The 21,444-nt window shown below is 41.2% G+C and overlaps 1 protein-coding gene across 6 annotated transcripts in view; it reads left to right on the top strand.

Moving 5' to 3' along the window:
• Window positions 1-21,444, top strand: part of SLC23A2 (solute carrier family 23 member 2) — a 143,141-nt gene that overhangs the window by 62,419 nt on the left and 59,278 nt on the right. For 5 of the 6 annotated variants that reach the window (XM_037017375.2, XM_037017374.2, XM_037017377.2 and 2 more), the window contains one exon: window positions 7,015-7,113. In XM_037017375.2, coding sequence (XP_036873270.1) covers window positions 7,015-7,113 — 99 coding nt within the window. Of the gene's footprint in view, window positions 1-7,014; window positions 7,211-21,444 lie in introns of all 6 variants that reach the window. The other variant, XM_037017380.2, reaches the window with a different exon arrangement.

Here is a 21,444-nt window from a genome sequence, read left to right as displayed (position 1 = left end):
AGAATAGGAGAAATTAGTGGTTTAGTAAAATGTGAAAATGCTTTGACAAAGCTTTTTGAACTATAACACTAGAAGTCACACACAGGTAGGGAGAATCTTTTTGGCTCCATACCATCTCCGTGAAGGATTATCATTGTGGCCACATTCATAGAATCCTGGATGGAAGGGGTTCCACTCTCATACTGGTAACAATGGTGAGGGTCTGGAGGAGGTTCCATATAAATTCATAGTAGTAAAGCAGAAAGTGTACTTCTATCATTCTGTACGTAACCTGTCTGGTACTTCTGTAGACCGTTCTGTAATCTGCTTCATCACACCTAACAAGATGTCCTGGGCTGCTTTCCCAGAAAGCACAAAAGAGTTTGTCTCATTCTCCTTAGCAGCAGCCTAGAATTTAACTCAGTGGGATGTACCATAATTTTGTTAGTTCTTTCTTAAAGGGGTTCTAGTTTTAAATTTTTACTTATTTTTTAAACATTAGGTAATATATTCATATAATTCAAAATTTAAGAGTACAGAAGGTACAGAGTGAATCTGATCCCACACCCTACTTTCCAGAAATCATCTGTGAATAACGCAAGCAAATGAATTCTCTGTCTTCTGTGTCTATAGCTCTACTCTTGGTTTTTTCACTTATTAACATATCACGGATGGTGTTCTGTACATGGCCATTTGGAATATGAAGAACATTCTGTGGTATGGATGTATCATACTTTACTTACTGTTCCCTGTTGACAGACATCTAGATTGTTTCTAATATTTTGCTTTTAAAATTTGCACTGCATTGCATCTGCACAAAAGTCATACACTCACATGTAATAGAAGGCTAATTTCCAAGAGTGGGACTGTTGGGGCAGGGGATGTGTTAGTAAAGTGAGGCCTGCCACCAAGTGCCCTCTGTTGAGAAAACCTCATCCCCATCTGTAGTGTTTGAGTGCCTGTTTCCTGGTGTGCTTGCAGTGAACGTGGGGCAGACTGAGCTTCGGCCAGTTTAGTAGACAGGAAAAGTCTTCTGTACAGTTTTAGTTTGTGTCTTCTTAAGAGTGAGGTGGTTTTCAGATGTTAAGAAGCCATTCATATTTCCTAATTTTCCTATTGGGGTATTCACTCTTTTCTTGTTGGTTTGTATCCCTTACCTGTTCTTTACCTATCAGAGAATTTACGTTGTTATCTGTAATGTGTTATACCTGGGAAGACATAGCCCCTTCCAGGTGGAGTGCTGTGACCTGCTGAGTGCCTCTAAGCTCTGTTCTGGAATTTGTTTGAGGATGGTGGTCCACAGACAAATCTCTACTTCAGCTCTTTGTAAACATCACCTTGAAGGGAAGTTCCCACCCAGTGCCTGGCATGAATCTGTGCCCGGTAAGTGTTAGCTGTCACCATCACTGTTGCCATGGGACATGTGTTGGAGCAGGTGTATGAGGGTTCTCCCTGTGGGCCAGGGACAGGCATGCCAACCCTCCCGGTGCTTTGGGAGATGGGGTGGGATTGGGGAGAGGTGAGGCACCTTCTGGCTCCTCTCTGAGAATGAGTTGAACTGGGGCATGGGTGGGACAGAGCTGGGACCCTGAGGGCACGTGGCTGGGCCCCAGGACCCTTCTGGCCAACGCTGAAGAAGTTAGAGGCTGCTCTGAGGCGACTGGGCCCGAGTGAAGGAGGCTGCTTGGTTGCTCCAGATGGCTCTGCTTGCATGTAGCTCCGGAGAGTGTCCTGGGGGCTGCTGTGTGAGGAGTGAGAGCAAGGTCAGGGCTTGCAGCCTCAGCTGCAGTCAGGGCTGCTGGTGCTCTGTGAGTGTCAGCTCTGTCTTGTGGCTTATAATCTTAAGATTGACAAGCACAGGTGGTTAAGCATATATTGTATTATACTCAGATTTATTTTTTATAGTAATTAAAAATTTTCAACTAGTATTGAAGATAGGTGGAGATTTTTAATGTTCATTAAAAGGGATTTGGGTTGAAGGCTGAGAAACACTAATCTTGGTATCTTTATTCTTCAAAAACATTTTAATTGTGGAGTAGGTACGGATGCTAGAGGAAATAATCATGTGTGTGGGGGATAGGGTAAGAATAGCATTGCCTTTTATTCAAAGAGTAGAAAACAGTTAATTTGGGGAACTTGATTATTACTCTAAAAGCGATTTAGTATAAAATGGTTCGCTTAGCTACCAGGCACATAATAGTGCTGGGTGAATTATACCAGACCCTGAATAGGTGATAAATGAAACTCTGACCCACTGATCAGTGGCACAGGGCTCCCAGGTGCTTGTGCCCTTCACCTTCCGGGTGTCTGCAGTTGCTCACTGACTGTAACTTCTGTTTGAGTAATAGGCTCATTCCACTGTCAGTTTAAACTGTCCAGGCTGCGCGAACGACGCTTGGCATGCCACACCCCAGCTCTTGATCCCTTCACTTCTGCTTCCTCTATATTTGGCTACCTCAGGATAACTGTTGAGGAGCATTATTGTCTTAACTTAATAGAAATAAAACATTTGAAAAAGAAAGACATATTTTTCGAGCAATAGACGCATTCTCCCTGCAAAGACAGCATAGCCCTGCATATTGGAGACAGACAAAATCAACTAGAAAATTCAGGCAGACAAAACTTGCTTTCATAGCTGATTGAATGATTGAACAATATTAGTTTAGGAGGGAAAATGTAAAGCCACAAGTTTGGTTTCAAATAGTTTTGGGGAAGGAAAGAGTACATCTTGTTCCCCCAAATAATCTGATTTTTAAAAAATAAAAACTTGATCAGTTTCCTGAGAAGGATGATGCCAGGATTCTTGTTATCTGCAATGCTTTCAACAATACAGAAGAAAACTGTCTTTGTTAACATTTAGAAAGCTTTCCAAGATGTGTTTTATTTCCCAGTTGAAATAATATTTAGAGATTCAAAAATGTGAAGCATTGATAGTATCAGCAATATTTTTATCCTTTTCCCTAAAAAAAAGCTCAGTGCCTTTCCTGAAGAACTGGTTTTAATATTTTATTTTTAAAATTAAATATCATGTTTAAAAAAATATCATCAGAGTAGCTAATTTAATAAATGAAAGGAAAAATTTAGTAAAACAAACTAGTGTTTTACTCTTCCAGTAATGTTTGATCATTTCCTCCAGTACACACAGTGGAGACAGCAGGCCAGCCAAGCAACCCAGTGGGTTTCCCCACCTTCTATCCCCTTGGCCTCTGGGGTGCTGAATCCCTTTCTCCCTTCAGTAAAAACCTGGTTCATCTCCCCCTTGTTCCAGAACCTCCCACCTCCCAGGTTTGCTTCCGTTCCTGGCTGGAGCTTGGTTGAGTGCTGGAGTGGGGCTGTAGGGAGCAGGGGCGTATTCTGCCATATCCAGGAGGAGGGTGTCACATGAGAGGGGCAGTGGCTTGGTTCTGGAATGTAAGGCTGATGAGGGTGGCAGGTGCACCCCGAGGTCCCCAGGGATGGCAATGGCTTGAGGGGTGGAAATTTATTAGGAGTCTTAGTTAGGTTATTTAGGTCAGTATTTACAGTTAAATAACCTCCCTAACTGGCCTGGGAAGGTAAGCTTCCTTTATGGGATGAGTTCTATGGAGCAAACATGCTTTGGATTGGCTCACAAACTTCTTTTGTATCAGTTTATACCTCTGCCTCTCCCTGCACCAGCCTCTTTGGGACCAGCACCTTCAGCCAACAGTCATGCAGGTGAGTGAACTGGACGGGAGCCTGGACACTTTGCCCCTCTGTTTGCAACATCCTGTCCGGGACTGGGGTGTTGCCCCTCATATTGTAGTGTTGTCCCCACACCCCCCGCACCCACGCCTCGGAGCTGCTGTTCTGTGCAGCTCCTATCCATGCAGTCCCCAGGGGGCAGAAAGCACATCCTTGCTCTCTCCTGAGCCAGACCACCTTTCCAGATCACTGTTTATACTTTGGCCTAAGCCAGTGTCCCTTTTGTCTTATCTGGAGCCTCAGAAAGGGTCTGTCTGCCTCTGTTCCTGCCACCATCCTCCTCACCCTTCCACTCTCCTGCTGCCGTCAGAGTGGTAATTCAGAGTGTGCATCTGTGCGGCACAGCCTGGGGCTCTCTGCTGCACCTTGTGTTCAGTCACCATCCTGTTACCTGGCACTCACACCAGTGGGGCTCCTGGGGGCAGCAACAGGCCTGCATCTTCATGCCTGGGCACAGGAGGTGCTCAAACAGGGTTTGCTGAATGAATATATGTGAGCCTTTTCCTAGGCTGGGGGGCATCTGCATTTTTTGGTACTTATCTAATTGTGTGTATGTGTAGTGAATAAGTTGTGGGACTAGTGGGAGTTGCCAACTTGGCTGAAATCCCTTTGGTGTCACAAGTATAGATTCAAAAAAGTGTTTTTGAGGTGAAATTCACACAAAAGAATAAACCATTTGAAAGTGAAAGTGACATTTAACAGTCATGATGTTGGGCAACCACCATCTCTATCTAGTTGCAGGATATTTTCATCACCCAAGAGGAAACCCCATACCCATGAAGCCCCGGCTCCTCACTGCAGCCGGAGGTGAACGCATCTGAAGGTTTGGTTTGGCTAGGCTAGGACGTGAAATCTGATCTGGGTCTCTCCCACCATATACTGACTAATCGTTGTTTCCAGAGAGTTCACCTGGAGTGGGTATACTCCTTGGCTTCTCAGCGGCTTCAGTGCCTCTGTGACTTGGAGCATAGTTCTGATGGAAGTGAGAGTTTCAGTTGTGGACTTGAACTTGGCTGGGAATATGTATCTTGCTGGCAGCTAGTTTTATAGGCAGACAAATGCCACAAACCTGGTTGGCTTTATAAACAGCTGTATCATGACTCAGATAGTTTTAAAAGCTAATCTTTATTCGAAGTGATAGGAGAAAATTCAGCCCTATAAGAATTATGTCCTGGTTAATTAAGATCTCTGACGTACTTCACAACTAGCCTTAGATTTGGGTTATAATCTATGTAACTATAAGTTTAATTTTTTTGCTGACCTGATTTCCTCAACTATAAAAATAAGTGGATTTAAATCTCTCTGGGCCTCCTCAATCCCAGCTAGACTACTTAGATCTTTAGTCTTATCTGTTGTAAAAACATACTGTCCTCATTATAGAAAATTACCAAAATAAATAAAGGGAAAAAAGGCAGAGGTGGCCCCACTGATTAAAGACAACCACAGCTAATGTTTTGGTATACACCTTTAATATCGATTTTAAAAGGCATTGTACAAATAACACATGACTACATACTGATTATAAAAGATCCAAATACTATAAAGGAGGGTTAGTAGTAAAAAATGAAAGGTGCCCACCATTATCCTTTGCCCCTGAGACAGCCTTCCTGTTGGTCTTTGACAGATTTGAATCCTTTGCCAAGTCTTTAGACAGGTAGGCAGAGGAGTTACATTTTCCTTTTAGCATAATTGGGATAATTCTAGGCTTCCTGTTTTGTGACCATTTTTTTTTTTTAACAGTCCTTTTGGGAATTCTTTCCTTGGTAGTTCATCAGTTTTATTATTTTCTTTTTAATGGCTGAATGTTATTCTTAAAATAGATATACCATAATTTAATAATATCTTTCTTGATGAACATTTAAGTTGTTTCCAAGTGGTCAGCATTTTAAATATGCTGTAGTCATCAACCTTGGATGTACGTACCATATGCGTGGATGTTTCTGGAGGATGTTCCTGTGAGTGTCATGGCTGGATCCAAGAAAATGCCTGTGTTAAATCCCACTGCTGAACCACCCTCCACAAAGACCATTCCTCAAAGGACGTAATGTCTCTAATAATCTCAGAAGAGTTCTTTTCTCCATACCCTGGTCAACACCAGATTCATCTTGTAAAACTTCCCCATTATTTATGTTAAAAAATGACATTTTAATTGTTAATTGTGTAATTTTAGATGAGGTAGAACAGCTTTTCATGCATCTTATATTCTAATTTTTTCCTGTGAACTGTATACCCCTGTCCTTAGCCCATTTCCTTCTGATTGTTGGTATTATAGATTTGCAGTGTTCTTTATGAATCACAGTTATCAATCTTATGTTGGTTATATATGTCGCACTGTATTTTCTCTTACATCACCACTCATCTTTTACTTCTCATTAGTGTATTTTGCAATACCAGATTCTAAACTTTTTATGTATTTTCTTTCCCCCACCTCTGTATTTTAAAAATGTAATTGTGCTGCTATTCATTTATAGAGTTATATTTAGTATTATCTCTCCAAGATGGATTCCTGGAAATGGAACCATTTGACGAAAAGGCAAAGTATATTAAGGCTCTTGGCTGTGGGCTGCCACAACCTACAGGGGCTCCATCGTAGCTCCCCGAGGGCAGGCACGAAAGGGGTGGTGACCTGCCTGGTACCTGCGTGTTTCCCTTGAGTGCTCTCAGGCTGGTTTCTAGTCCTTACCTTGAGGGCCCAGGAACTAGATTTTGTTGACACAAACAGCCCCCACCCCCACCAACGCCACAAGCGAACGCCCGCACCAGCAGGCTAGGTTACTTAATCACAGTGAGAAATAGGAATTCTTAGTCAGGTGAGCAGCAGCGTATGCGCTGCCCTAGCTGCACGTTTGCTCCTCCACGGATGCTGCGCCTGAAGCCTTACCAGGCCCTTACTTGGGAAGCCATCTTAACCAGGCAGCTCAACATGTCTCAGAAGCACCTCAGGAGCAGTTTTGGCTCCTCAAACGAGCCCCTCTTGTCTCTGGAGGGCGCCGGGGACCCTCCTCCTCGTAGTTTATTTGGATGCTCCATTTCTGGTCGCCCGCAAGCACCCCGCCTGTTCATGCGGCCTCAGCTCTGTGGGGTACATGGAGTGTTTCTCTTCCATCCAAGATGCATGTGTGGTCACTCATGCAGCATCCACTTGTTGGGAGTTTCATTTACGAAAACTCAAAACTTGGCTAGTTGGATAGGTGGAAGACAGTTTTTGTCTTTCATGAAAGTTGAAAAAAGGCTTTTTGTGGGCACATGTTCCTATACAGCAGAGTGGTGTATGATGAAACCGTCTGTAAATGGAGTGTTTCTTCTCTTCAGGTGGTGATCAATGGAGGGGCCACATCCAGCGGTGAACAGGACAATGAAGACACCGAGCTCATGGCAATCTACACGACGGAAAACGGCATTGCGGAGAAGGTGCGCCCTTAACGTCAGCCCCCCTCACCCAGTGCTGCTCGCAGACCCGCAGGACGTGGATGTCCTTCCCCAGGGCTCTGGGTGCCGTTTGGAGTGGGTGTGTTCTCTTTTTACAGTGGAAATAGAAGGGGTGATGAGGAAAGGAAATTGTAAGTTTTAATTGTCTTAATGGCAGTTGAGGTGAGACCCATAGAAACATCTTATCTAGATATTTTTGAAAGCCTCAGCTGTGGTGCCAGAGGGAAGTGGTTAAGAGTTTGAGTCTGGAGTCAGTTCTGGGTGCTAATATGCTAATGTGACTCAGATCCTAAGGGAATTACTCGAGCTCTCTGGTCATAAATTGCCTCATCTCTAAAATGGGAATAAACCTATCAACATCTATCTCAGATTGCTACAAGGCTTAAATGAAGTAATATGTTTAGTGCCTGTACATACTATATGTATAATAATAGGAAAAGAAGAGAAGTAGCTAGCTTATGTGGACTGTGAGAATGCCCTGGACAAAACTCTTTGACTAGAGCAGTGGAAATCACACACTGAGGTGGGGAGAATCTTTTTCTTTTGCCTTTTCCATCTCCTTGGCAGGTCAGTCTATATGACCCTATTTATAGAGGCCAGGAGAGAGCTGCCCAGAGGCTCCAGATGCCTGGATTTCTTTTTTCCTTTGTATCTGCCACTGTACCTAACACAAATGACGTCTGATAACAAGGCATCGCCACACTGCTTTGCCAACCCTAAGACCTCTAAATTTCATGTGAGTTTTACTTGATAGACTTCTAAAGCAGATTTTATTTTGACTGAAAGTGTACTAGTTTAATCAGTTTATATAATAAGGTATTACATTCTAGAACCATTGTACTGTACTGTAGACAATGTATACTATATGATCTAGAAACAGACCACTAGAAAGTTGATATACACAAATACACTATCCAGCTTGGGTATCAATGCAGTGTTTACAGTGTAATCACGAAAATGATAACAAGGAAATCCCATTGAAGTTCAGGACAAATTCTTGTGTCTGTATGGCTTTTTTCATTTTTTTCTCCATTTTTCATTATCTTGACAAGTCTTTCTGTAATTTGATCAAAATATTACGAATTTTGTAGAGGCTAATTAGATTCATGCCAAGATGTTGAAATTCCTGGATGTTGGATTCCAAGCTGCATCTCAGAGCCCAGGGATGATAGCGGCTATGGTCAGTATGTAGACCACGCCTCGGTCCACAGTTGAGACACAGCCCGCAGGGCGCGACTCAGCTAGGGGACACCTCCTAGCCTGCTTAGGTCTCATCATCTAGGTGGCACATTCACTGACTTGCGATGCAGCCAGCTCTCAGGAACTGGGTCCTTAATCACAGTCACCAAGATTTCCAGGCTATAAGCTCCCATCATTTTGGACCTCCCCCTCCATTAGCCAGGCGATAGTGGCTGTCTTTTAAAATCAATAGCAAGGAGCATTAACACTTTGGGGCATTTTGACATCTGTAACTGTACCTTTCACTCATGGGAGTGATCTCGTGGCAGGAGAAAGTCTAGCTCATTTATTTACCTGGTTGGGTGAAAGATTTCTTTCATTGTCTAAACTTCGATACATTTGTTTTCTCAAATACTAGTGAGATAGAGTATTTTACTGGCCATTTCTCTTGTTTTATGGAATGACAAGGATAGGGAGTAGAGCTTTGGTGTATCAAATATCGTTAAAAGTCCAGGCCTTTGGTGGAATGTTTTAAGCAGCCTGTCACATTAGTCCTTTTAAAAAGGTGCTATCACTGTACTGTGTTTAAAAAAAAAAAGAAAACGAAATATTTAGGTCTTCTGCTGTCCTGAAGTGTGCAAAGAAAACTTCCCTCTGGAAAATGCTGCCCCTTGAGATATTTTCAGATGGCATAGAGAGGCTACATCTGAACACCTGACTGTGAAATAAGAATGGGACATTCTAGGAGAGAAGAGAGAACTGGGCGCGAGACATTGTCCTAGGCGTTCTCCTTATTCATGTTTGTTTTCTTAATTATAGTGAGCTATTCATTGTCATATATTAACTTACTTTATTAAAAACTTGACTGTTCTGGTGTCTGTTAACACTCTTGAGCTCCTTATGGTATGCTGGTTAATGTGGTTACAGCTATAGGATACCCATTGTGGGATGTGGTCAAAGGGATTTATTCCTGAAAGGACCAGAAGGATAGTGCCTCAGATCATGAGTCTGTAACATGGCGCTGTGACCTGTGCCCAGTGTTCTGAGCATTCACCTCAGTATCGTTGGGATTCTTCCCTGACACTGTTAATGATCCTGTCCAAGCAAGTCTGTCTTCCCCGACAAGCACTACGTGCACTGCTCTGTGTCGTCGTCTTTTTTTTCCATGTCAGTATATCCTGAGATTTTCCCCATTGTTTCATTAAGATATTCCTTTCACCCTTATTAGGAATATTTTTAAGCTGCCTTGTGGCCCGTTGTGGAATCACCACAATTTGATTTAACTGGTATCCTGGTGATGGGCATTCTTTTTTGGGGAGCACTGAGGTGAGGCATGGGAATTTGAGTCTTGCTGTTATCAATGCTACAGTGAGTAACCTTGTATATAAGTCCTCTCCCATACATGTAATTGTAAGTCTAGAACAAATTCTCAGAGACAGAATTGGTAAATGAAGGAATACATGTGTTTATGATTTTATATAGATACTGCCAAATGGTCCTCTTACTGATAGTTGATTATTTTCATGAATTTTAAAACAAATTGTTTAATTGCTGATTTGGCTTTATTTGAATTCTTTTGTCCCAGTAATATCCACTGCAGCTAAATAAATATGCACATAGGTACATGCATTCAGGGCCAGCATTCAAATCCATATCACTTGGTATGTTTAATTGGCATGTGTATCTTTAGCTCCCTTTAATCTGGAACAGTTCCTCCGGTTCAAACTCTTCTCTTACTTTGACAGTTAATTCTTAGACATTTTCTTATTTCTTTAATTCCTATATTCTGTTTTGCTCTCTTCTGACTTCTAAAAATTGTTGTTACTTCTTAATCATCTTTGTCTTTTTGTCATTTTGGGGGGAGATAACTTTGACTTTTAGCCCATCTGTTGAATTTTTTCCTATTGTGTTTTTCATTTCTAAGCCCTCTTTTACTGTTTTTACTGATAAAAGTTTTTTATTTTATTTTATTTTATTTTATTTTATTTTATTTTATTTTATTTTATTTTATTTTATTTTATTTTATTTTATCTTATTTTATTTTATTTTTTTATTTTTTGAGAGGGCATCTCTCATATTTATTGATCAAATGGTTGTTAACAACAATAAAATTCTGTATAGGGGGGTCAGTGCTCAATGCACAATCATTAATCCATCTCAAGCCTAATTCTCGTCAGTCTCCAATCTGAAGCATAACAAGCAAGTTCTTACATGGTGAACGAATTCTTACATAGTGAATAAATTCTTACATGGTGAACAGTACAAGGGCATTCATCACAGAAACTTTCGGTTTTGATCACGCATTATGACCTATAAACAATCAGGTCAAATAGGAATATTCGTTTGATTTTTGTACTAGATTTATATGTTGATCCCACATTTCTCCCTTTATTATTATTATTATTTTTATTTTTAATAAAATGCTGAAGTGGTAGGTAGATGCAAGATAAAGGTAGAAAACATAGTTTAGTGCTGTAAGAGGGCAAATGTAGATGATCAGATGATCAGGTGTGTGCCTATGGACTAAGTATTAATCCAGGCTAGACAAGGGCAGCAAAACATCCACGGATGCAGAAGATTTCTCTCAAAGCAGGCGGGGTGAGGTTCTGAGCCTCACCCCTGTTGATCGCCAAATTCTCACCTGATGGCCCCCCTGCGACTGTGCCTGTCTTAGGTTGTTCCTCCCTTGAGGAATCTTACCCGTCTCTGGCTAACCAGTCATTTTCCGGGGCCATACAGGGAAATGTAAAGTTGGTAAGTGAGAGAGAAGCCATATTGTTTGCAAAGGTTTGCTTTTTACTTCTTTGCAGATTTATGCCCTGTGGCTTCTATGCCCAGCACTTGTCTCGAGGTATCTTTACCACCTGGAGGAATTATGATACTCGGTAAATTCGATATGAGGCACGAATTCTATTTGAGGGTTGTAATTAGGAAGAAAGAAGAAAAGCTATAGATGTAGCATACGAAGGAAGCTTGGGAGGATTGATTATTTCTTTGACATATCTTCTTGTATAGTACCTTAAGTATGTATAGGTTTTAAACTACTAACTAATTTGCACACATATATTAACATAATAGGAATACGGTGACATAAACAAAGCAAATCAATAATTACCATCCATCTCCAGTGAAGCCAAGAAAACCATTTAGGCACCCTAGGCATTTGTGAAAATTTATCTATGATATGATGGATATTTTCCAACTGTACTTGAACCATCAGACAAATTAAAGCAGCCCATTTCTGGGATCTGTTCACATCCCATATGTTCTTTTAACCATAGATAGTCTATAGTCATAAGATTTTGGAGTGCTACAAGTTGCACCCCTCCCAACTCCTGGTTGAGTTCCAATAGTACAGATCCGGTCAAATTCGTTGTCTCACTGTATGCACATGCCAGCCTAGACATCTCCCTCCTCATTCCAATGGCAAGTCCATGAAATGGTGGGGTGGATGCAGCCACAACCACAGCATTGTCTGGATCCCTGTGGAGGCTCTTTGATGATCATCCCCCGGCACAAGTCCTCCAGAGAGTGCTGATGCCGGAAGCTTCTCCTCATATCGTATCTTAGTTCATTTTCTGGGTAGCCAAGCTAGGCCTTGATCTTCTGTTAGTCCATTTTTGGGTTCTGTAATTCCGCTGCTGTTTTGTTCCTTCAGTTTTTCCTTTGTTCTTATACTCCTCAGATGACTGAAATCATTTGGTATTTCTCTTTCTCCTCTTGGCCTATTTCACTGAGCATAATGCTCTCCAGCTCCATCCATGTTGCTGCAAATGGCTGGATTTTTCCACTTCTTATGGCTGAGTAGTATTCCATTGTGTATATGTACCACATCTTCTTTATCTATTCATCTACCGATGGACATTTAGGTTGCTTCCAATTCTTGGCTATTGTAAATAGTGCCGCGATAAACATAGGGGTGCATCTGTCTTTCTCAAACTTGATTGCTGTGTTCTTAGGGTAAATTCCTAGGAGTGGAATTCCTGGGTCAAATGGTAGATCTGTTTTGAGCATTTTGATGAACCTCCATACTGCTTTCCACAATGGTTGAACTAATTTACATTCCCACCAGCAGTGTAGGAGGGTTCCCCTTTCTCCACAGCCTCGCCAACATTTGTTGTTTGTCTTTTGGATGGCAGCTATCCTTACTGGTGTGAGGTGATACCTCATTGTAGTTCTAATTTGCATTTCTCTGATAATTAGCGATGTGGAGCATCTTTTCATGTGTCTCTTGGCCATCTGTATTTCTTTTTTAGAGAACTATCTGTTCAGTTCCTCTGCCCATTTTTTAATTGGGTTATTTGTTTTTTGTTTGTTGAGGTGTGTGAGCTCTTTATATATTCTGGACGTAAAGCCTTTATCGGATCTGTCATTTTCAAATATATTCTCCCATACTGTAGGGTTCCTTTTTGTTCTATTGATGGTTTCTTTCGCTGTACAGAAGCTTTTCAGCTTAATGTAGTCCCACTTGCTCATTTTTGCTGTTGTTTTCCTTGCCCGGGGAGATATGTTCAAGAAGAGGTCACTCATGTTTATGTCTAAGAGGTTTTTGCCTATGTTTTTTTCCAAGAGTTTAATGATTTCATGACTTACATTCAGGTCTTTGATCCATTTTGAGTTTACCTTTGTATATGGGGTGAGACAATGGTCCAGTTTCATTCTGCTACATGTAGCTGTCCAGTTTTGCCAGCACCATCTGTTGAAGAGACTGTCATTTTGCCATTGTATGTCCATGGCTCCTTTATCAAATATTAATTGACCATATATGTTTGGATTAATTTCTGGAGTCTCTAATCTGTTCCACTGGTCTGTGGCTCTGTTCTTGTGCCAGTACCAGATTGTCTTGATTACTATGGCTTTGTAGTAGAGCTTGAAGTTGGGGAGTGAGATCCCCCCTACTTTACTCTTCTTTTTCAGGATTGCTTTGGCTATTCGGGGTCTTTGGTGTTTCCATATGAATTTTTGAATTATTTGTTCCAATTCATTGAAGAATGTTGCTGGTAATTTGATAGGGATTGCATCAAATCTGTATATTGCTTTGGGCAGGATGGCCATTTTGACGATATTAATTCTTCCTAGCCATGAGCATGGGATGAATTTCCATTTATTAGTGTCCCCTTTAATTTCTCTTAAGAGTGACTTGTAGTTCTCAGAGTATAAGTCTTTCACTTCTTTGGTTAGGTTTATTCCTAGGTATTTTATTCTTTTTGATGCAATGGTGAATGGAATTGTTTTCCTGATTTCTCTTTCTATTGATTCATTGTTAGTGTATAGGAAAGCTACAGACTTGTGTGTGTTAATTTTGTATCCTGCAACTTTGCTGTATTCCGATATCAGTTCTAGTAGTTTTGGAGTGGAGTCTTTAGGGTTTTTTATGTACAGTATCATATCATCTGCAAATAGTGACAGTTTAACTTCTTCTTTACCAATCTGGATTCCTTGTATTTCTTTGTTTTGTCTGATTGCCGTGGCTAGGACCTCCAGTACTATGTTAAATAACAGTGGGGAGAGTGGGCATCCCTGTCTTGTTCCCGATCTCAGAGGAAATGCTTTCAGCGTCTCGCTGTTCAGTATAATGCTGGCTGTGGGTTTATCATATATGGCCTTTATTATGTTGAGGTACTTGCCCTCTATTCCCATTTTGCTGAGAGTTTTTATCATGAATGGATGTTGAATTTTGTCAAATGCTTTTTCAGCATCTATGGAGATGATCATGTGGTTTTAGTCTTTCTTTTTGTTGATGTGGTGGATGATGTTGATGGATTTTCGAATGTTGTACCATCCTTGCATCCCTGGGATGAATCCCACTTGGTCATGGTGTATGATCCTTTTGATATACTGTTGAATTCTGTTTGCTAATATTTTATTGAGTATTTTTGCATCTACATTCATCAGGGATATTGGTCTGTAATTTTCTTTTTTGGTGGGGTCTTTGCCTGGTTTTGGTATTAGGGTGATGTTGGCTTCATAGAATGAGTTTGGGAGTATTCCCTCCTCTTCTATTTTTTGGAACACTTTAAGGAGTATGGGTATTATGTCTTCTCTGTGTGTCTGATAAAATTCCGAGGTAAATCCGTCCGGCTCCGGGGTTTTCTACTTGGGTAGTTTTTTGATTACCGTTTCAATTTCTTTGTTCGTAATTGGTTTGTTTAACTTTTGTGTTTCTTCCTTGGTCAGTCTTGGGAGGTTGTATTTTTCTAGGAAGTTGTCCATTTCTTCTAGGTTTTCCAGCTTGTTGGCATATAGGTTTTCATAGTAATCTTTGATAATTCTTTGTATTTCTGTGGAGTCTGTCGTGATTTTTCCATTCTCATTTCTGATTATGTTGATTTGTGTTGATTCTCTTTTTCTCTTAATAAGTTTGGCAAGAGGCTTATCTATTTTGTTTATTTTCTCAAAGAACCTGCTCTTGGTTTCGTTGATTTTTGCTATTGTTTTATTCTTCTCAATTTTATTTCTTCTCTGATCTTTATTATGTCCTTCCTTCTGCTGACTTTAGGCCTTATTTGTTCTTCTTTTTCCAGTTTCGATAATTGTGATGTTAGACTATTCATTTGGGATTGTTCTTCCTTCTTCAAGTGTGCCTGGATTGCTATATACTTTCCTCTTAAGACTGCTTTCGCTGCGTCCCACAGAAGTTGGGGCTTTGTGTTGTTGTTGTCATTTGTTTCTATGTATTCCTTGATTTCTATTTTGATTTGTTCATTGATCCATTGATTATTTAGTAGCATGTTGTTGAGCCTCCATGTGTTTGTGAGCCTTTTTGTTTTCTTTGTAGAATTTATTTCTACTTTTATACCTTTGTGGTCTGAAAAATTGGTTGGTAGAATTTCAATATTTTGGAATTTACTGCGGCTCCTTTTCTGAGCTAGTATGTGGTCTATTCTGGAGAATGTTCCATGTACACTTGAGAAGAATGTATATCCTGTTGCTTTTGGATGTAGAGTTCTATAGATGTCTATTAGGTCCATCTGTTCTAGTGTGTTATTCAGTGCCTGTGTGTCCTTACTTATTTTCTGCCCAGTGTATCTATCCTTTGGGGTGAGTGGTGTGTTGAAGTCTCCTAAAATGAATGCATTGCATTCTATTTCCCTCTTTAGTTCTGTTAGTATTTGCTTCACATATGCTGGTGCTCCCGTATTGGGTGCATATATATTTAGAATGGTTATATCCTCTTGTTGGACTGAGCCCTTTATCATTATGTAGTGTCCTTCTTTATCTCTTGTTACTTTCTTTGTTTTGAAGTCTATTTTGTCTGATATTAGTACTGCAATCCCTTCTTTCTTCTCACTGTTGTTTGCCTGAAATATGTTTTTCCATCCCTTGACTTTTAGTCTGTGCTTGTCTTTGGGTTTAAGGTGAGTTTCTTGTAAGCAGCATATAGATGGATCTTGCTTTTTTATCCATTCTATTACTCTGTGTCTTTTGATTGGTGCATTAAGTCCATTTACATTTAGGGTGACTATTGAGAGATATGTACTTATTCCCATTGCAGGCTTTAGGTTCGTGGTTACCAAAGGTTCAAGGTTAGCTTCTTTAGTATCTTACTGCCTAACTTAGCTTGCTGTTGAGCTGTTATATACACTGTCTGGAGATTCTTTAATTCTCTCCCTTCTTATTCCTCCTCCTCCATTCTTCATATGTTGTGTGTTTTGTTCTGTGTTCTTTTTACGAGTGCTCCCATCTAGAGCAGTCCCTGTAGGATGCCCTGTAGAGGTGGTTTGTGGGAAGCAAAATCCCTCAGCTTTTGCTTGTCTGGGAATTGTTTAATCCCGCCATCATATTTAAATGATAGTCGTGCTGGATACAGTATCCTTGGTTCAAGGCCCTTCTGTTTCATTGCATTAAATATATCATGCCATTCTTTTCTGGCCTGTAGGGTTTCTGTCGAGAAATCTTATGTTAGCCTGATGGGTTTTCCTTTATAGGTGACCTTTTTCTCTCTAGCTGCCTTTAAAACTCTTTCCTTGTCCTTGATCCTTGCCATTTTAATTATTATGTGTCCTGGTGTTGTCCTCCTTGGATCCTTTCTGTTGGGGGTTCTGTGTAATTCCATGGTCTGTTCGATTATTTCCTCCCCCAGTTTGGGAAGTTTTCAGCAATTATTTCTTCAAAGGGACTTTCTATCCCTTTTCCTCTTTCTTCTTCTCGTACCCCTATAATATGAATATTATTCCTTTTGGATTGGTCACATAGTTCTCTTAGTGTTGTTTCATTCCTGGAGATCCTTTTATCTCTCTCTATGTCAGCTTCTATACGTTCCTGTTCTCTGGTTTCTGTTCCTTCAATGGCCTCTTGCATCTTATCCATTCTGCTTATAAATCCTTCCAGGGGTTGTTTCACTTCTGTGATCTCCTTCCTGACATCTGTAATTTCCCTCAGGACTTCATCCCATTGCTCTTGCATTTTTTTCTGCATCTCTGTCAGCATGTTCATGATTTTTATTTTGAATTCTTTTTCAGGAGGACTGGTTAGGTCTGTCTCCTTCTCAGGTGTTGTCTCTGTGATCTTTGTCTGCCTGTAGTTTTGCCTTTTCATGGTGATAGAGATAGTTTGCAGAGCTGGTACGAGTGAGAGCTGGTGCTGGAAGAGCTTTCCTTCTTGTTGGTTTGTGGCCTTCCTCTCCTGGGAGAATAGCGACCTCTAGTGGCTTATGCTTGTCAGCTGTGCGCAGACAGGGCTTCTGCTACCTGCCCATTTGCAATGGAGTTTATCTCTGCTGTTTCTGTGGGCGTGGCCTGGCTGGGGCTGCTCCTCCAAAATGGTGGAGCCCCATTGGACGGGGAGTGGCCGGGAGGCTATTTAGCTCCGTAAGGGTCCTCTGTCCTCCCTGTTGCCCAGGGGGTTAGAGTGCCCAGAGATCCCCAGATTCCCTGCCTCTGGACTAAGTGTGTCCTCTCCTGCCCCTTTAAGACTTCCAAAAAGCACTCTCCAAACCAAAACAACAACAGCACCAATGAAAGAGGAAAAAGAAAAAAAAAAAAGGAAAAAACGCGCAATTTTCTTTGTCCTCAGGCACCCCCCCACTGGTCCTGTCGCCCTGCCTCCCTAGCACTGGGGTCCCCGTCCCTTCAAGGCCTCCAAAAAACACTCACCAAAAAAAAAAGGGAAAAACGCGCAACCCTCTCCGTCCCCAGGTGCCGGTCCCAGGCACCCGCTCACCGGCCCTGCCGCCCTGCCTCCCTGGCACTGGAGTCCCTGTCCCCCTAAGGCCTCCAAAAAGCACTCGCCAAAAAGAAAAAAAAAAAGGGAGGAACGCGCAATTTTCTTTGTCCTCAGGCGCCCGTCCCAGGCACCCGCCCACTGGTCTTGCTGCCCTGCCTCCCTGGTATTGGGGTCCCCGTCCCTCCAAGGCTTCCAAAAAGCACTTGCCAAAAAAAAAAAAATAAGGGAAAAACGCGCAATTTTCTTTGTCCTCAGGTGCCGGCCCAAGGCCCCCACCCACCGGTCCCGCCACCCTGCCTTCCCAGTATTGGGAAAAACGCACGAGTTTCTTTGTCCCCAGGCGCCAGTCTCAGGCACCCGCTCACCAGTCTTGCTGCCCTGTTTTGCTGGTATTGGGTTCCCTGTCCCTTTAAGGCTTCCAAAAAGCACTCGCCAAAAAGAAAAAAAAGGGGGAAAAACGCGTGATTTTCTCCGTCCTCAGGCGCCAGTCTCAGACACCCACCCACCGGTCCCGCCGCCCTGCCTCCCTAGCACCGGGGTCCCTGTCCCTTTAAGGCTTCGAAAAAGCACTCACCAAACAAAAAACCGCTCCGGTTTCTTTCCACCCACCGGGAGCCGGGGGGAGGGGCGTTCGGTTCCTGCCGGGCCAGGGATTGTATCTTACCTCCTTCGCAAGGTGCTGGGTTCTTGCATGTGTGGATGTGGTCTGGATGTTGTTCTGTGTCCTCTGGTCTCTATTTTAGGAAGAGTTTTCTTTGTTATATTTTCATAGATCTATGTGTTTTTGGGAGTTTTCCACTGCTCTACTCACGCCGCCATCTTGGCTCCACCCTCGTGATGAGACCTTTTGATAAAAGTTTTTAAATGGCATCTCTTTCTTCCCGGGTTCAAAATATTTTTGTGAAGCTACAGATTTCTTCCTTTTTTTTTTTTTTTATAACGTGTTTTCTCCACACTACGTTCACGATATGCCCTGTTTCTTTGGCTCTTTTTTTTAAAATTTTTTATTAAGGTATTATTGATATACACTCTTATTAAGGTTTCACATGAAAAAACAGTGTGGTTACTGCATTTACCCATATTATCAAGTCCCCACCCATATCCCAATGCAGTCACTGTCCATCAGTGTAGTAAGATGCCACAGATTCACTGTTTGCCTTCTCTGTGCTACACTGTTTTCCCTGTGATCACCCACACCATGTGTACTAGACATAATACCTCTCAATACCCTTCTCCCTCCCTCCCTACCCACCCTCCCACTACCTCCCCTTTGGTAACCACTAGTCCCTTCTTGGGGTCTCTGAGTCTGCTGCTATTTTGTTCCTTCAGTTTTGCTTCGTTGTTATACTCTACAAATGAGGGAAATCATTTGGCACTTGTCTTTCTCCGCCTGGCTTATTTCACTGAGCATAATATCCTCCAGCTCTGTCCACTTTGTTGCAAATGGCAGGATTTGTTTCCTTCTTATGGCTGAATAGTATTCCATTTTGTATATGTACCACCTCTTCTTTATCCATTCATCTACTGATGGACACTTAGGTTGCTTCCGTTTCTTGGAATTAAATAGTGCTGTGATAAACATAGGGGTGCATATGTCTTTTTCAAACTGGGCTGCTGCATTCTTAGGGTAAATTCCTAAGAGTGGAATTCCTGGATCAAATGGTATTTCTATTTTTAGTTTTTTGAGGAATCTCCATACTGCTTTCCACAATGGTTGAACTAATTTACATTCCCACCAGCAGTGTAGGAGGGTTCCCCTTTCTCCATATCCTCGCCAGCATTTGTTTTTCTTAGTCTTTTCAATGCTGGCCATCCTAACTGGTGCAAGGTGATATCTCATTGTGGTTTTAATTTGCATTTCCCTGATGCTTAGTGATGTGGAGTATCTTTTCATGTGTCTGTTGGCCATCTGAATTTCTTCTTTAGAGAACTGTCTCTTCATATCCTCTGCCCATTTTTTAATAGGGTTATTTGCTTTTTGGGTGTTTAGGCATGTGAGTTCTTTATATATTTTGGATGTTAACCTCTTGACGGATATGTCATTTACAAATATAGCCTCCTGTACTGTTGGATGCCTTTTTGTTCTGTTGATATCGTTTGCAGTGCAGAAACTTTTTAGTTTGTTGTAGTCTCATGAGTTCATTTTTGCTTGTGTTTCCTTTGCTTGAGGAGATGTGTTCAAGAAGTTGCTGGTGCTTATATTCAGGAGATTTTTGCTTATGTTGTCTTCTAAGAGTTTTATGGTTTCATGACTTACATTCAGGTCTTTGATTCATTTAGAGTTTACTTTTGTGTATGGGGTTACACAGTAAACCAGTTGCATTCTCTTGCATGTAGCTGTCCAGTTTTGCCAACACCAGCTGTTGAAGGGGCTGTCATTTCCCCACTGTATGTCCATGGCTCCTTTATCATATATTAATTGACCAAATATGGGTTTTTATCAGGGCTCTCTAGTCTGTTCCATTGGTCTATGTGTCTGTTCTTGTGCCAGTACCAGATTGTCTTGATTACTGTGGCTTTGTAGTAGAGCTTGAAGTCAGGGAGCATAATACCCCCTGCTTTATTCTTCCTTCTCAGGATTGCTTTGGCTATTCAAAGTCTTTTGTGGTTCCATATGAATTTTAGAACAATTTTCTCTAGTTCGTTGAAGAATGCTGTTGGTATTTTGATAGGAATTGCATTGTATCTGTAGATTGCTTTAGGCAGGATGGCCATTTTGACAATATTCTTCCTATCCATGAGCATGGGATTTGTTTCCATTTATTGGTATCTTCTTTAATTCCTCTCACGAGTGTCTTGTAGTTTTCAGAGTATAGGTCTTTCACTTCCTTGGTTAGGTTTATTCCCAGGTATTTTATTCTTTTTGATACAACTGTTAATGGAATTGTTTCCCTGATTTCTCTTTCTGCTAGTTCATTGTTAGTGTATAGAAATGCCACAATTTCTGCGTAATAATTTTGTATCCTGCAACTTTGCTGAATTCAGATATTTGATCTATTAGTTTTGTAGTGGATTCTTTAGGATTTTTTATATACAGTATCATGTCTGCAAACAGGAACAGTTTGACTTCTTCCTTGCCAATCTGAATGCCTTTTATTTCTTTGTGTTGTCTGATTGCCAATGCTAGGACCTCCAGTGCTATGTTGAATAGAAGTGGAGAGAGTGGGCATCCTTGTCTTGTTCCCATCTTAAAGGAAAAGCTTTCAGCTTCTTGCTTATAAGTATAATGTTGGCTGTAGGTTTGTCATAGATGGCCTATGTTATGTTGAAGTACTTGCCCTCTATACCCATTTTGTTGAGAGTTTTTATCATGAATGGATGTTGAATTTTATCAAATGCTTTTTCAGCATCTATGGAGATGATCATGCGGTTTTTGTCCTTCTTTTTGTTGATGTGGTGGATGATGTTGATGGATTTTCAAATGTTGTACCATCCTTGCATCCCTGGAATAAATCCTGCTTGATCATGATGGATGATCTTTGATGTATTTTTGAATCCGGTTTGCTAATATTTTGTTGAGTATTTTTGCATCTGTGTTCATTAGGGATATTGGTGTGTAATTTTCTTTTTTTTGTGGTGTGTTTGCCTGGTTTTGGTATTAGAGTGATGCTGGCCTCATAGAATGAGTTTGGAAGTATTCCCTCTTCTACTCTTCGGAAAATTCTGAGGAGGATGAGTATTAGGTTTTCACTAAATGTTTGATAAAATTCAGTGGTGAAGCCATCTGGTCCAGGGCTTTGTTCTTAGGTAGGTTTTTCATTACCAGTTCAATTTCGTTGCTGGTAATTGGTCTGTTCAGATTTTCTGTTTCTTTCTGGGTCAGCCTTGGAAGTTGTATTTTTCTAGAAAGTTGTCCGTTTCTTGTAGGTTATTCAGTTTGTTAGCATATAATTCACAGTATTCTCTCCTTGGCTCTTATTTTTGCAGGCCTCCTTTGTTCTTTCAGGAGTACATGGCTGTAAAAAACAC

The sequence above is a fragment of the Manis javanica genome, chromosome 5 (genome assembly GCF_040802235.1).
Source record: "Manis javanica isolate MJ-LG chromosome 5, MJ_LKY, whole genome shotgun sequence".
Taxonomy (NCBI): Eukaryota; Metazoa; Chordata; class Mammalia; order Pholidota; family Manidae; genus Manis; species Manis javanica.
The sequence above is the reverse complement of the archived record's forward strand: the minus strand, read 5'-3'. Positions and strand labels throughout refer to the sequence as shown.